This window comes from Carcharhinus amblyrhynchos, chromosome 12 (genome assembly GCF_965287045.1).
Source record: "Carcharhinus amblyrhynchos chromosome 12, sCarAmb.v2.hapA, whole genome shotgun sequence".
NCBI lineage: Eukaryota > Metazoa > Chordata > Chondrichthyes > Carcharhiniformes > Carcharhinidae > Carcharhinus > Carcharhinus amblyrhynchos.
In genome coordinates, this window is record NC_137335.1 from 50,087,811 (window position 1) to 50,102,321 (window position 14,511).

General features: G+C 39.7%; 1 protein-coding gene across 6 annotated transcripts in view; it reads right to left on the minus strand.

The window, feature by feature from the left end:
• angel2 (angel homolog 2 (Drosophila)) overlaps nucleotides 1-14,511 on the minus strand; it is a 45,825-nt gene that overhangs the window by 25,503 nt on the left and 5,811 nt on the right. For all 6 annotated transcript variants that reach the window (XM_080200509.1, XM_080200511.1, XM_080200510.1 and 3 more), the window contains 2 exons: nucleotides 13,177-13,679; nucleotides 4,556-4,800 (listed from right to left, as the gene is read on the minus strand). In XM_080200509.1, coding sequence (XP_080056635.1) covers nucleotides 4,556-4,800; nucleotides 13,177-13,679 — 748 coding nt within the window. The remainder of the gene's footprint in view (nucleotides 1-4,555; nucleotides 4,801-13,176; nucleotides 13,680-14,511) is intronic.

Consider the following 14,511-nt stretch of genomic DNA (forward strand, 5'->3'; position numbering starts at 1 on the left):
GAAATTTCATACTTGCCTCCTTATCTCATGGTGTGAAAGCTTTTTGCTCACATTACTTGTTCTTAAAGTTTACTGTCACTACTTTACAGTTGGTTTGCATTACTTTAGTGGTGGCTTTCAATATTTCGGATTGCAACTTTGCATTTGTTATATACGTCATGATGTGGATATGCCAGCGTTGGACTGGGGTAAACACAGTAAAAAGTCTGACAACACCAGGTTTTAGTCCAACCGATTTATTTGATAGTAAACTCACTAGCTTTCGAGGGGATTCCCTCTTCTTCTGGTGAATGGAGAGTTCTGGCCTCAGACTGTCTGTGCTTTATATGCTCTGTCTGAGGCCAGAACTCTCCATTCACCTGAAGAAGAGGGAATCCCCTCGAAAGCTAGTGAGTTTACTATCAAATAAATCGGTTGGACTAAAACCTGGTGTTGTCAGACTTTTTACTTTGTTGTATACACCAGATCAGCATGTTTTGGATTGGATTTCCAATAAAGACCAAGACGACCAGCAACAGCAGCACCAGCAGCAGGGGATAAACAGCGGGTGTGCCACTAGCAGCAGCCTTCTTCTCACAACAAACCACTTCAGAGGTGGCAATAAACAGAAAGGTGGAGCTCGCAGGAGGTGATTTCTGAAACATGGAGTTTACAGCCAGAGGATTAGTTTCCTGGACATGTCTGAACACTAGTTTCTCAGAAAGCTGAGGGGTTCACAAAAGATTATGGCAGAGATTTGCAACCAACTGGAACATGCTAAATGGAGTAGGTGGCCATGCTGCCCTCTACTTTTCTGACTAAGGCTCCTTCCAGGAATTTACAGAAGATAATTGCTAGATTTTGCAGTCAGTTGCCCACACACAGATAACAGGTACCATGTTTGTCTGGACAGGAAACTCTGTACACTGCCACTGATAATACCAATTGTTTCTGGCTGGCTTTCCATGTGTACAGTTGATGGTGTCCTGTGCCTATGTGGCAACCAAGGCATCCCAGATCATTCAGGAGTGTTCATGAACCGTTAGTGCTTCAAGTCCACCAATGTACAGCTGGCCTGCCATCAAAAATAGATGTTCTGAAAAAGTGTGTGTAAAACTCACAGAAGTTGCCATGATGCATTTGTCCTGTCCCAGTCCACCCACCTTCTCACCTCAAAATACACAGAGTGGTGGGTGTTTGGAGACAGGGACTAATCACTTGAAACATAGCTGATGGCATTCTTGAGAAGCCTGAGCAATGAGGTCCAAGAATGCTACAATCAAAATCATATGACAAGATAAGTCACTGAATAAACGACTGGCATGCTAAAGATGCACTTCAGATGCCTTGACAGATTTGGAGGTGTCCATTACACACCCCAGTCAAGGTTTCCAGATTGTGGTGTGGTACACTCCACATAACACTGCACAGCAATGAGAAATGGATCTTCAGAAGGAGAAATCTGCAGATTGCATCTTTGTAGGAGACAAAGGTGATGTAACCAGTGCACTAACAGTGATGCACATTGCTGCCCAAGATGCCTGACGATGAGACACAGTTAGATTGGCTTCAGTGCACCCATCTGGCAAATTAGTTGCTAAAGTCATATCATATTCGGCAGCAGGCTCAGCCATCAGACACAAGACAGCATGTTGGAGGTGGATCTTGGAGGCAACAGGTAAGAAATGGCAACAGTTTTAGTAAACTCCCTACTTCCATATCTCCTTTCATCGTCTTCCCTCTCATGGCCTATGTGTACTTCCATGATAGCAATGAGTTGGAGAGCTTTTTGCTGCACATAAATAGGATATTTGGGCTCCATTAATTTTATTTAAGGTGGCATTCAGAGTCAGGGCCAGGCTGCACTTGTTTGATGCTCCATGCAGCCCTGACACTTTTTATAGAAGACATCATCACAAAGACCTGTGACATTAAGCCACACCTGCTGAAGATGGATTTCTCCATCTCTTTGCAAATATGCCAGTACCTCAAATTCCTTACTGCTGCTCCAAGAATATTCTCTTCAACATTCCTAAAGGTGTAGCAACTTCATCCAGCTTTACAGAGTTTAGCATATCTTGTGGCCTCTGACATGGACTCTCCATTGCTGTCTCCATTATCTGCTCTTTGCTCACCTGCAAAGTGTGTGATACCAAACCCAATCAGTGGCCTTACTGACTTCATGAAATGCAAGTATCTGAGCTAATGTATGGTCAGCACAAGTACGTAATGGTGCATTCTGAGGAACATGTTTCCTCCTCTTAGAAGCTGACTTTGCCCTTCTGGACCACCTCTTGCAGGATGTCTGACAGTGAGGTTTGACATTAAAGCCAAGAAGTAGAACTGCCAAATTCAGAATATTTTAAGTGGACATTATGCACATGACTGTCATCAGATTAATATGAGCAAGTGTTGTATGTCATGTGGCTGTGAGATATTTAATTCTGTCATCAGCTATCTTAGAGGTTTCCATCTCTGATGCTCAGTCACACTTGTGATCCACTGATCTCCAGCGGCCCCTCTTTTGCAAATGTAAGCATTAAGATTTCTAAGGACCTCTTCCCCTTCTCTGCCTCTTCCTTGTGTTTGGCGCTCTCTCCTCCTGCAAGGAGGAACAGATGTGTTGGCACGTGTTGAATAGATGGATGGTGAGCATTTGTTAAGGATGGTAAGAAGACGAGGAGTGATATTAAGATGAGGATGAGAGTCAGTAGTGAATGCACAGATAAAGATGTGAGAGGGATAAGTACATGGTAAGTTGGTCTGAGAACTGATGTGCTGAAGACGGTAGAATGGGAAAGTTAGTAGGATACATACAGCAGGATTGAACGTACTTTCTTTTTCACCTTTCCTGCCTGATTAGCTTCTAATTAAGTGCTTCTGCCATAGGATCCAAGACTATGGCACCATTTTGCAGCTCATTTCCTGACTCACCTTCTTGCTCTTAGCAGCAAATTATTTCTCCCTGATTAGTAGAGAGACCCATCTCCCTGAAGACCTTTACAGACTGTAGTATCAGGTCTAGAGGATCATCGGTGAAGCAGGGCAAAGACCTGCCATATTGTGACTCCACAATTACACTTACTTCCTCTGCTCTCACAACTCACTAATCTATCAATTGTCATCTTTGTGGTGCCCCTTTAAATAGTTCAGTTAAATCTGATTCACGCAGATTATCTTTATACCTGCTCATGCTAATCGATGGGAAACCTGGAAGTCAATGCAAATTAGAAACTCACTGACAGCTGCAGTGCAATCACTTGTGGGTTCCCAATGCACTGTTGGCCCCATCCCAACATGCTGCCAGCACATTTACCCACATCACACCTATTTTTGGGCACTATACTGCAGGAAACATTAGACAGGGTAATAGAATTACAGGAGTGGTTGGTACCAAGGATGAAAGACTTCAGTTAAGCAGAGAGATTGGGAAAACAGATTCCTCTTTTTCATAGAGCAAAGAAGGTTAAGTGGAGATTTGCTAGAGCCGTTTATAAATCACAATGGGCTTTGAACATCAAAATAAGGTGAAACTGTTTCCAGCATTAGCCAGGTTAGTAGCCAGAGGCTACAGGTTTAAGGTAACAAGCAAATGGACTACAGACAAAACTAAAAAAATTCTGCAGTAAGTTGTTATGAACTGGAATGCAGTGCCTGAAAGGATGACGGAAGCAGATTAAATAGTAAATTTCAAAATTAAATTGAGTAAATTAAAACATTTGTATAGGGAATGAACAGAGGAGTGAGGTTAACTGAATAATTCTTTCAAAGGCCTAGTACAAATATGATGGGTTAACTGGCCTCCTTTTGTGATGTATTATTCTATGATTCTAATTTGCTTTTATCTGATTTCACTATTCAGTTATGGTCTTATGAAAAAGGATCTCATTTATTTAGTTTCCAGTTCTGATAAAAAGTCTGTACCCAAAATACTAATATATCAGTTTGTCTTTACAAATGCTGAGATGTTGAAAGATTTGTTGTATTGGATTTTTTTAAGCTTCTTTGAGAGAACACAAAGTTGTTGACAAACTAAATTATTTGCTTCTCCCATTTCTAAACTAGCAGGTGTTTTACTTTAAAAATAATAATTTGTAAAATACACATTTCAACTATAATTTCAAACATTTTCCCCCAGTTACAAGAAGGAAGCTACAATAAGAACATAAGAAATAGGACAGGTGTAGGCCACACTGTCGGTCATGGCTCTTATGAGTATGTCATCAAACTGCTTCTAAGCTGCTTTATGACATCTGCATAATTCACCATTTGATTTGCCATCTTCACTTACTCCCTAATGGAATACTCTGACATTTGACAGTGATGATCAATAGAAAGCCCAACCCTGTGTCCTCACCTGATAGCCACACGTATGCTCCTTTTCATTGTGGATGAGTCAACAGAAATAAGCAGGAACCCGGCCAGGGGTACAGAAGCAAATTGTGTTTCTTTCCTTCCCACTGCCCTAGCAAAGATTAGCTTTAGAAATTTCCTGGTTTATATGGTATATCACCATGAAATGCATTTATGCATTAAAACGTTGATGTACAGGTATGCATTTAATTGAACTACTTACATCTGCATCCAACTGCTTCAGTTCCTTAACAATGTTGGGAAATCGAAATCCCCACTGCAACAAGGGCAGACTGCAATGTCTGTACAAGTGACCATTGTTCTCCAACAAATCCTGTGCCAGAATATTGTACGACATCACAGAAAAATCAAAAACTTCCTCCTGTTTTCCATTTGAAGCTTCTTTTGAACCTTGGTTGCTCTTGTACAATGAAGTAAAATCCTCCCATTTTCTATGTACTGCCCCACCTGGAAAGAGATTACAAATGAGAAAAACTAAATTGCAGTATTCTACAGCATGTTACACAGCAATGCTATGTGTTATTTCTTCATTGCCATCCTTGTTTTCACTTCCTATTTTAATGGCCGTAGTCAAGAATGCTCCAATTTGTTGCGTATCAATCAAGCATATCAGTTGTGATTTCAAGCTATTGCAATGGGTAGTGGAGGCCAAGAATGTCCCACTTCTCACAGAAAAGGAGAAGGGGAATATATACCTCTTAAAATAAACAGCACATCTCAATTAATGCCTGGGAATAAATTAAGTCTCGGGTGATGAAGGCACTTGTTGCAGAAGAAATGGGGAAAAAAAAAGTTACGTAAATATGAAAAAAACTAGTGAACTAATTAAGCACACTAGTGACCCAACTAAACTTCATTGATGTTCCAACTCCAGGAGCTTGGTTTTAGATAACTTGCAGCAGCTTAAATAAGAAAATAGCTTGGCAATACAGTAAATTTTGCTACATGACTCTCACATAAGCGACAACTTTTATTTATACAGCACGCTTAACATTATAAAATTTCTGAGGCACTTCACAAGAAACAAAATGTGACACTGAGCAATATGGGGTGGTCTTAGATCAGATGACTGACTGATAGCTTGTCAAAGCAGTAGGTTTTCAAGAATGCCTTAAGAGGAGGGAAACAAATTAGTGAGACAGAGAGGTGTAGGGAGGGAACGTAAAAGTTTAATTCTAAAGGGCTGAGGCAACTGAAGGCACAGCCACAAATAGTGCAGCAATTCAAATGTGGGATGCCCAAGGCTAAAATTAGATAAAAGTAAATTTTGTGGAAGGTTTTGCCATTGAAAAGGAAATAGAGGCCATGGTTAAGCAAGAAAGTTAAAGACAACATAAAAATAAAATCTAAGGCATACCATATTGCAAAGGTAGCAGGCTGGAAGATAGGAAGCTTTTAAAGATCAACAAAAGGTTACTAACAAAGTAATAAAAAAAGGTAAATTATGAAAGAAAACAACACGAAATATAAAAAAAAGCTTCTGTAAGCATATAAAAGGGAAGAGAGTAGCTAAAGTGAATGTTGGTTCCTTGGACGATGAGACCAGAGGATTAATAGTGGGGGGATCACAGAAATGACAGAGACACTGAATCAATACTTTGTCTCAGTTTTCATGGTGGAGGACACTAGTTGCATCCCAAAGGCAACAGCTAATGCAGAGGAAATAGAAAGGGAGAAACTTAGAACAATCACCACCAATAGGGAAATAGTACTCAATCAACTGTTGGGATTGAAAGCAGACAAGTCCCCAGGGCCTGATGGCCTACATCCTAGGACATTAAAGGAGGTAGCAGGGATAATAGGTCCATTAGTTATAACATTTCAAAATGCCCTGGGTGTGGTTAAGGGTCCAGTGGATTGGAAAAGTGCTAATATAGCACCCTTATTCACAAGGGGAAGGAGGCAGAAAGTAGGAAACTACAGACTTGTTAGAAATTTACAAACGGATAGAGATAGGTTAGGTGTGTGGGCCAAAACATGGTTGTTGGAGTTTAATGTGAATACATATGAGATTATCCACCATTTTTAGTTCTCCTGCAAGCCATTCAGTATCTGTTAAATTATCAGGCAGCTTATCCAACTTCTAGTGCTGAATGAGTAGAAATTTCCTCCATTTAAATATTGGATACGTAAGAACATAAGAAATAAGAGCAGGAGTAGGCCATCTAGCCCTTCGAGCCTGCCCTGCCATTCAACAAGATCATGGCTGATCTGAAGTGGATCAGTTCCACTTTCCCGCTTTCTCTCCATAACCCTTAATTCCCTTGTCTATCAGAAGCCTATCTACCCGTGACTTAAATATATTCAGTGAGGTAGCTTCCACCACTTCAATGGGCAGAGAATTCCAGAGACTCACCACCCTTTGAGTGAAGAAGTTCCTCCTCAACTTTGATCTAAACTGCACCCCCCGCCCCTTATTTTGAGGCTGTGCCCTCTAGTTCTGCTATCCTTTCTAAGCGGGAAGAATCTCTCTACCTCTACCCTATCTAGCCCCTTCATTATCTTATATGTCTCTATAAGATCTCTCCTCAGCCTTCTAAACTCCAACAAGTACAGACTCAGTCTATTCAATCTCTCCTCATAAGCTAACCCCCTCATCTCCAGTATCAGTCTAGTGAACCTTCTCTGCACTCCCTCCAAGGCCAATATATCCTTTCGCAAATGCGGCGACCAAAACTGTACACAGTACTCTAGTTGCGGCCTCACCAGTGCCCTGTATAGTTGCAGCAAGACCTCCTTGCTTTTATATTCTATCCCCCTCGCTACAAATGCCAACATTCCATTTGCCTTCTTGATCACCTGCTGTACCTGCAGACTGGGTTTTTGTGATTCATGCACAAGGACCCCCAGGTCCCTTTGCACTGTAGCATGCTGCAGCTTTTCGCCCTATAAATAATAATCCCTCCTACTATTATTTCTACCAAAGTGGATGACCTCATATTTGCTAACATTTAGACTGAAACAATTGTTGCTTTTGTCCTTCTAGCTGGTAGAGGTCTCAAGTTTGGAAGATGCTGGCTAAGGAGCCTTGGTTAGTTCCTCTAGTACATCTTGTGGATGCTAAACACTGTGCATCCATGCTGGAGGAAGTGAATGTTTGCAGATGGGATGCCAATCAAGTGGCTGCTTTGTCCAGGATGGTGTTGAGCTTCTTGAGTGATGTTGGAGTTGTACTCATCCAGACAAGTAGAGAGTATTCTATCACACACCTAACTTGTAACTTTGGGTGTGTGTGTCTGTGTGTGTGTGTGTGTGTGCGCGCGCGTGTGCACGCGTGTGGAGAAGGAGGGAGAAATAGGGTTGCAAGAGCAGCAGTCTTTTTCCAAAGGAGATTTTCTGGGTGTTTTCTTCATAAGCATTTCAACAACATGCAACTATTATTTTATGGTTCATTGAATCTGTACATGACCCTAATCCTTTGTCTAAAAAAGTCCTCAATAGCTTTATGAAATGCCAGGTACTTTTTCATCTTTACATCCATCAGATTCTTCATCTATTTAATTCCAATGTTTACTTCATGACATCCTCCCCTGTTCTGTGAAATGCAAGACAGCACTTGCTGCCTAAATCTAACTTTTCAATCATAGTTCCTAAAAGTTCTCTGCCTCACTTGGTGTTCACTTCCAATGTGTAGCTGTGAAGTATATTAAAAAGTTTTGTTAAAAATTAAATTTAAATGGCATAAAATGTTAATCCAACATCGAGTCTCACTATCATCCTTTCTGGGCATTTATAGCATATGTAAAGCCATCCCACTAAATTTCTAACCAAGTACAACTTAACACTTTTTAATGTACCTCCCTAAAGGACACAGCTATAGAAGAATGAACTAACAAGAAAACTAAAGAGTATTCAAGATACAACTGGTCAGATGCAACTAAGTTTTCAATGAACTTCACATCACAGATCAAGTGTCCGGACTCTGAGTCAATACTGAAAGCTTGCTTTCATGTCTTAAACCATGAGGTGCATGAATAGAGATCAAAAAATGTGGACAACTTGGGTTCAGTATATGCTCACAAGGTAATAGACAAGATTCTCATATCATGTTATCGATGTTTGCTAATCCAGAGTTAGATCATTTTTGTCATATTTAACCAAGCCTTTTTCTGTAAAATATTTGTCACTATACTGAAATGCACTAATTCAAAATTAGATGTTGGCATGCCAGAATGCTGCAGAAAGTGATAATAGATTTGTTGCAAGGAATGCTACCCAACCACATGCTCTCAGCTGAGAACTGCAGCCTCGACTTCTCTATTTAATCTTGGATGGCACTTCTGATTGAGATCACTAAGAGATTGTTCTAAGACAAAGTCTTCAAATTAATTCTGGCATTCTCAGTACAGAAATTATTACATGACTAAATAGTTTTAATGGCATATGGCAGGGCTGGTGGAGAAAGCAAACAATCCCACTCAAGCAGCAAATTCAGTGCCTTTGCTTCCATTAACGTCACCAAGTTTGGTAAATTATTATACATTTTATTAGACTCTAGGAAGTCGTATTTATGCTGAAATACATTCACATGTGCTCACAATAACGTACTTCATGCATCGAGGAATGAGTGGCAACAACATCTTAAACAGTGTTTTCTTCATCGCCCATTCAACTCAGTTTCTCAGACTTCATTTGCAGGACTGCATCTACTTGTATAAGATCTTTCAGAATCTTGAAACACCCACAATGTAGTTTTCAGTAGTTACTCTGCACTTATGGATGCAGCATCCCATTTACACCCATATTTGGAAAACTAGTTTGTCAGCTAGTTTAAACTGTGTTTAGCACCTTCGCAGCATTCCATAATCATTGCACAAAACCACTTTTTTAAAATGCAATTTTGTTTGGTCCAAAGGAGGGTGTTTTCAGAAAGACTTGCTATAAATATTGCTGGTCCATGTATAGCTGTGTAAATATAGACAAGAGCACAATGTCTCACAGGTTGGATCTCATAGCTGGAGAAGGGCAAGCAGGAGAAAAATAAATAAAATTCTACTCTCAGAATCAGAATGCTCCAAACTGATGTAATAATTGAACAAGCAACAATGAATAGAACAAAAATCTCCCACTAACAGCAGCTGATTAGTTCTGATAAAACATCCACGAATAGGGCTTAAGAGAGAACTGTATGAGAAAATTAGAGTGAAAATTTCTGCAACTCTTCCCATTCCTAACAACTTTCATTATAGATGTCCTGTACAGCATTGTCTATCATTACGGCAATAAGTAGGTCAACATCGCAAAATAGAGTAAAAATGATTTTGAGGATCATAACCATAGTTTGAAATAATTTAAATCAATGTACTAGAACACTGATCAGGATAGTTAAGAAACTTTTGCTGCAAAATTGTTATAGCAGAGAGAATGGACCAGATTTACTATCAAAATATCTGTTGCTTTATTAATTATGTACAAATGGTACAGAAACCTCAGGAGGAGTTATTCATCGTTTGTCTTATTGTTGGGATGCATTGCATCCTGATTTGCTGACATAGTCATCATCTGTCTCAGGACACCATTTGCAATCCCTCCAATTAGTTTCCAGCCCTTTCCAGTACTGAAATGCCCTCAAAGCCACAAATAACATTATTTGTGTTTATAACTGCGATAAACTCTTTCCTCTCTACCAACTTCAGCCTTTGGCACAGTGGGTCATGGCATTCTCCAATGCTTCTCCTCTATCATTCTGTTAGGTGCAACTGCCCTTGAATCACCCACAATGGTTTCTTGTCTCACTCATGCCACTGGAGTCCCTCAAAGATCTTACATTGATCGCTGTTATTTCTCATCCACATGTTACCATTTAACCATATAAACCGGATACACATTGGGCTCCATGGGTACTGCTGACAATCAACTATTTTATCATGTCTTCTCTGGAACTTGCAACTGTCTTATCTTTCAGCACAAAAAGAAGCCGTTTGGCCCATCGTGTCTGCACTGGCCATCAAGCACCAATCCTAATCCTATTTTCCAGCATTCGGTCCATAGCCTTGCTTAATACGGCATTTCAAGTGTTCATCTAAATGCTTTCTAAATGTTGTGAGGGTTCCCGTCTCTTCCACTCTTTCAGATATTGAATTCCAGATTCCCACCACCCTCTGGGTGAAAACATTATTCCTCAAATCCATTCCTGCCCTTTGCCTTATATCTACGCCCTGGTTATTGACCTCTCTACTAAGAGGAAAGGTTCCTTCCTATCTACCTTTTCTGTGTACCTTATAATTTTGTAGACCTTGATCAGGACCCCCCCCAATCTTGTCTGCTCTAAGGAAAATAACCTCAGCCTAGCCAGTCCCTCCTCATAGTTAAAACACTCCAGCCCAGGCAATATACTAGAGAATCCCCTCTGCACCTCTCAAGTGCAATCACATCTTTCTTCTAGTGTGATGACCAGAACTGCACACAATAGTCTAACTGCGGCCTAATGAGCATTTTATGCAGCTCCATCATAATCTCCTTGCTCTTATATTCTTATCCCTCTAATAAAGTTCCCATATGCCTTCTTAACCACCTTATCAACCTGTCCTCCTGCCTTCATAAATCTTTAGACATGCACCCCATGGTCCCTCACATCCTCTGTACTTCCTAACATCTTACCATTCATTGTGTATTTCCTTGCCTTGTCAGACATCCCAAAATGCACCACCTCAGTTTTCAGAGTAAAATTCCATTTGCCGCTGTTCTGCCCATCTGACCAGCCTGCCTATATCATCCTGTAATCTTCCTCGTCAATCACCACACCCGCAAACTTGCTGATCATACCTCCAACTTTCAAGTCTAGATCATTAACCTAGATCGTCATTACAAACAGCAAGGGACCCAGCCCTGATCCTTGTGGTACACTACTGCACACAGGCTTCCAGTCACAAAAACAATCACCAATTGGCCATTGCTCTCTGCCTCCTGCCACTAATCCATTTTTGGATCCAATTTGCAAGCTGTCCCTGATTCTATGGGCGCTTATCTTCTTAGCCAGTCTCCGATGTGGGACCCTGTCAGAAGCCTTACTGAAGTCCATATAGATTATATCAACTACATTGCCCTCATCTACACATCCAGTCACCTTCTCAAAAAATTCAATCAAATTGGTCAAGATCTATCCCTGACAAAGCCATGCTGAGTATCACTGATTAATCCTTGCCTCTCCAAGTGGAAATTAATTCTGTCCCTCAGAACTTTTTCCAATAATTTCCTTATCACTCATGTTAAACTCACTGGCTTTAATTATCTAGTTTATCTTTACTTTCCTTCCTGAATAATGGTACATTAGCTGTCCTCCAGTTCACTGGCCCCTCTCCTTTGGCCAGAGAGGTTTGAAAGTCAGCATTAGAACCCCTGCATTTCCTCCTTTGCCTCATACAGCAGCCTGGGATACATTTTGTCTGGGCTGGGGATTTATCCACTTTTAAGCTCATTGGAACTTCCTCTCTCCCAGTGTTAATTTGTTCAATTGTATCAGAGTCCCCTTCCTCCTTGATTCCTATACATATATTGTCCTTCTCCATTGTGAACATGATACAAAAAAACTAATTTAAAACCTCATCTACATAACACTGCTTATCCACCATCCAATACTGGAGGAGCAGAAATTTTCTCCAATTAAATATTGGAAAACTTGGAGTTGCTGTCTTTGGTCCCCATCTCAAATTCAACCACTGTTTTCATTCCCAGCAATTGTTTAAAGCCAAGCTAGATGATTCATAATCTTGTGCTGTGTTTGTTCCAGAGATAAGCTTTAAAAACACATTTCTACTCCATCACTAACAATGCCTACTTCCACCTACATAACATTGCCCAACTCCTTAAAAAAACTTATAAATGCAGAGCTTTTAATCATCTGTCCTAATATGGCCTGTGTAGCTCACGGTCAGAAATATTTTCAGATATTTCTCTTGGCAAAACATCCCAAATGCTCAACATTTCAAAGACACTATATAAATGCAAGTGTTGTTGATTGTTACAAGAGATTTAAAGAATGATTTTCTACTCCTTGCTGTCTCATTTCCCTCCCTCTCAAATCAATATTTCTTCCACTTAACTTTTTGTGGCTGATTTAATATTTAATTCACCCACTATAATTTACACTTCATAATCTTCGCACTGAATATTTCTCAATTCTTCAATCTGATTGGCTAAGGAGGCACAGTTGATTATCTTTTCACTCAGCTCCCCAATGCCCTGCTTTCCTCACTGATATTATCAGCTTGCATTTTCAGCAACTTTGTGTGTCTAAAAAGTTACAAAAACAAGTCTAACCAGTGGCTGATAATGACAAGCCTTGTAACAGAAAAATCTGGCCCATTTTGTCCACCTGGCATAAAGTTTTAAAGGGGGGAAAGACTTGGGTGATGCAGTGTTTGTATAAAACTGACTTAAAAATAGAGTGCGTGGAAGGGCTACATCTCAGGATCATTCCTGTACTCGCTTCCAGTTCTAATGTTTCCTTCGTGAATAAATAAGACTCTTTTTTGTAACTGTGCAATTACAGGCTGGCAGTGTTTGGGGTGGGGATGTAAAATTAATTTAATATTTTTGCAACAAATTGAAATAAAAACCTTGCTAAAGCCTCAAAAGCTTATAAGCATGCTAATAAGAGAGCCTCCTAATTTTGTTTGTAGAACTAAACAGCATTGCAACTTTAGTTCTGATGGCAATGCTCATTAGAAAGCTCTTGTAAACACAGACACATAATAAAGGAATTGTCATTCCTTTGTAAAGGAATTGCTAATAAATTTAGATATTATAAGTCATTACTTTCCTTGATCATAAGATATTTTACATCCAAACAGGTTAATCAGATTAAATATTAGTCAGTTTTACCTTTTGCGAATGAAGTTTCTTGATCTTCTTTGGAGACACATGAATTTCCCATTTCATTGCCAGGAAAAGTAATATTACCAGAATCATCTTGTATTGTATGATTTGTGCTATTGGATTCTGAAGGACTCCCTTCTTTCTGATTTGTTGGATCATGCTTTCTTCGTTTAGCTGGAGGTCTGCTGTCATTTGGATCCATAGAACAAGATAATTGGTTTATTGAACAAGAAGAAAAACCTTGGAGTGGAGATCTTCCTCTTGTCCATGAACCACAACAAAAGTTCACTGGTGGTCTCCAATGGAAAAGTGGTTGCCAAGGGATAGGGGGTTGCCAGTGGAAAGGGACGGGACTCCTAAAACCATGTATATTCAGTGCCTCAGGAGAAAAACTGGATGACCACCGAGGACAAGGAAAGTTTGAAGTCCTATGGAACAAATGTGGGACATCCGGGCGAGAGATGCAGCTCCTGCCAAAACTCTGCAGATGATGAGTAAGCATGTGGTGGCTAGAAAACAGAAGCACAAATATATACTTAATGTTTCATTAAGCACATCTGTTCATCACAACAAACTGTAGAATTTACCTCAAGGTGCAATACAACAAATATATAAAAATGTTTAAAGTAACCATGGTTAAAATCCATATGTCAAATGAAAGTTGTGATAAAGTGCTAAAACTGAGTAAATAATGTAATCTATACATATGGCCAGTGAAGCCTTGAAAACACTTGTACTAACTGTTTAACTTACAAGGGTTTGCAGGACAATGCTTGTCATTATTGAAGTACTAATTTCTGAACCAATCCTCAAAATTTGCTATTCCATCAGGAATTGAATGTAGAATCTCAAACTAAAGGGTAGATTTAAATAGGGAAAATAAGAAAAAGAAAAGAGGGATCATTAGAAATAATGCAGAAGAACTGCAAACGGAGGAAATTAAATAGACACAAGTTGCTGCTAATATGTATTTGCATTGAGGAGTCAGAATAAATATCCCCAATATTTTCCGGAAAGTAATTTTTACTCCCTGTTAAAAACTAAAATCTAGATTGCAGACAACAGTTTAACTCCACATATTTAATTGAAACAGACTGTTGCTAGTTTTTCAAACATGGCAGACTACTAGATTTACCAACACAATCCTCCTAGGATGCCAAAGAAAATAGCTGTGATGTCCACTATATTCATAGAACTCTAATGACCTTTGCAAGGTATTGTAAACAGACTGAATGAAGCATGTGTGAAAAGATGTATATATGGAAAATACCATATACCAAAAAATGGATTTAAAAGAAACCACGTTATCAGCCATGACTAAACCTGAAGTTTTAGAATCAG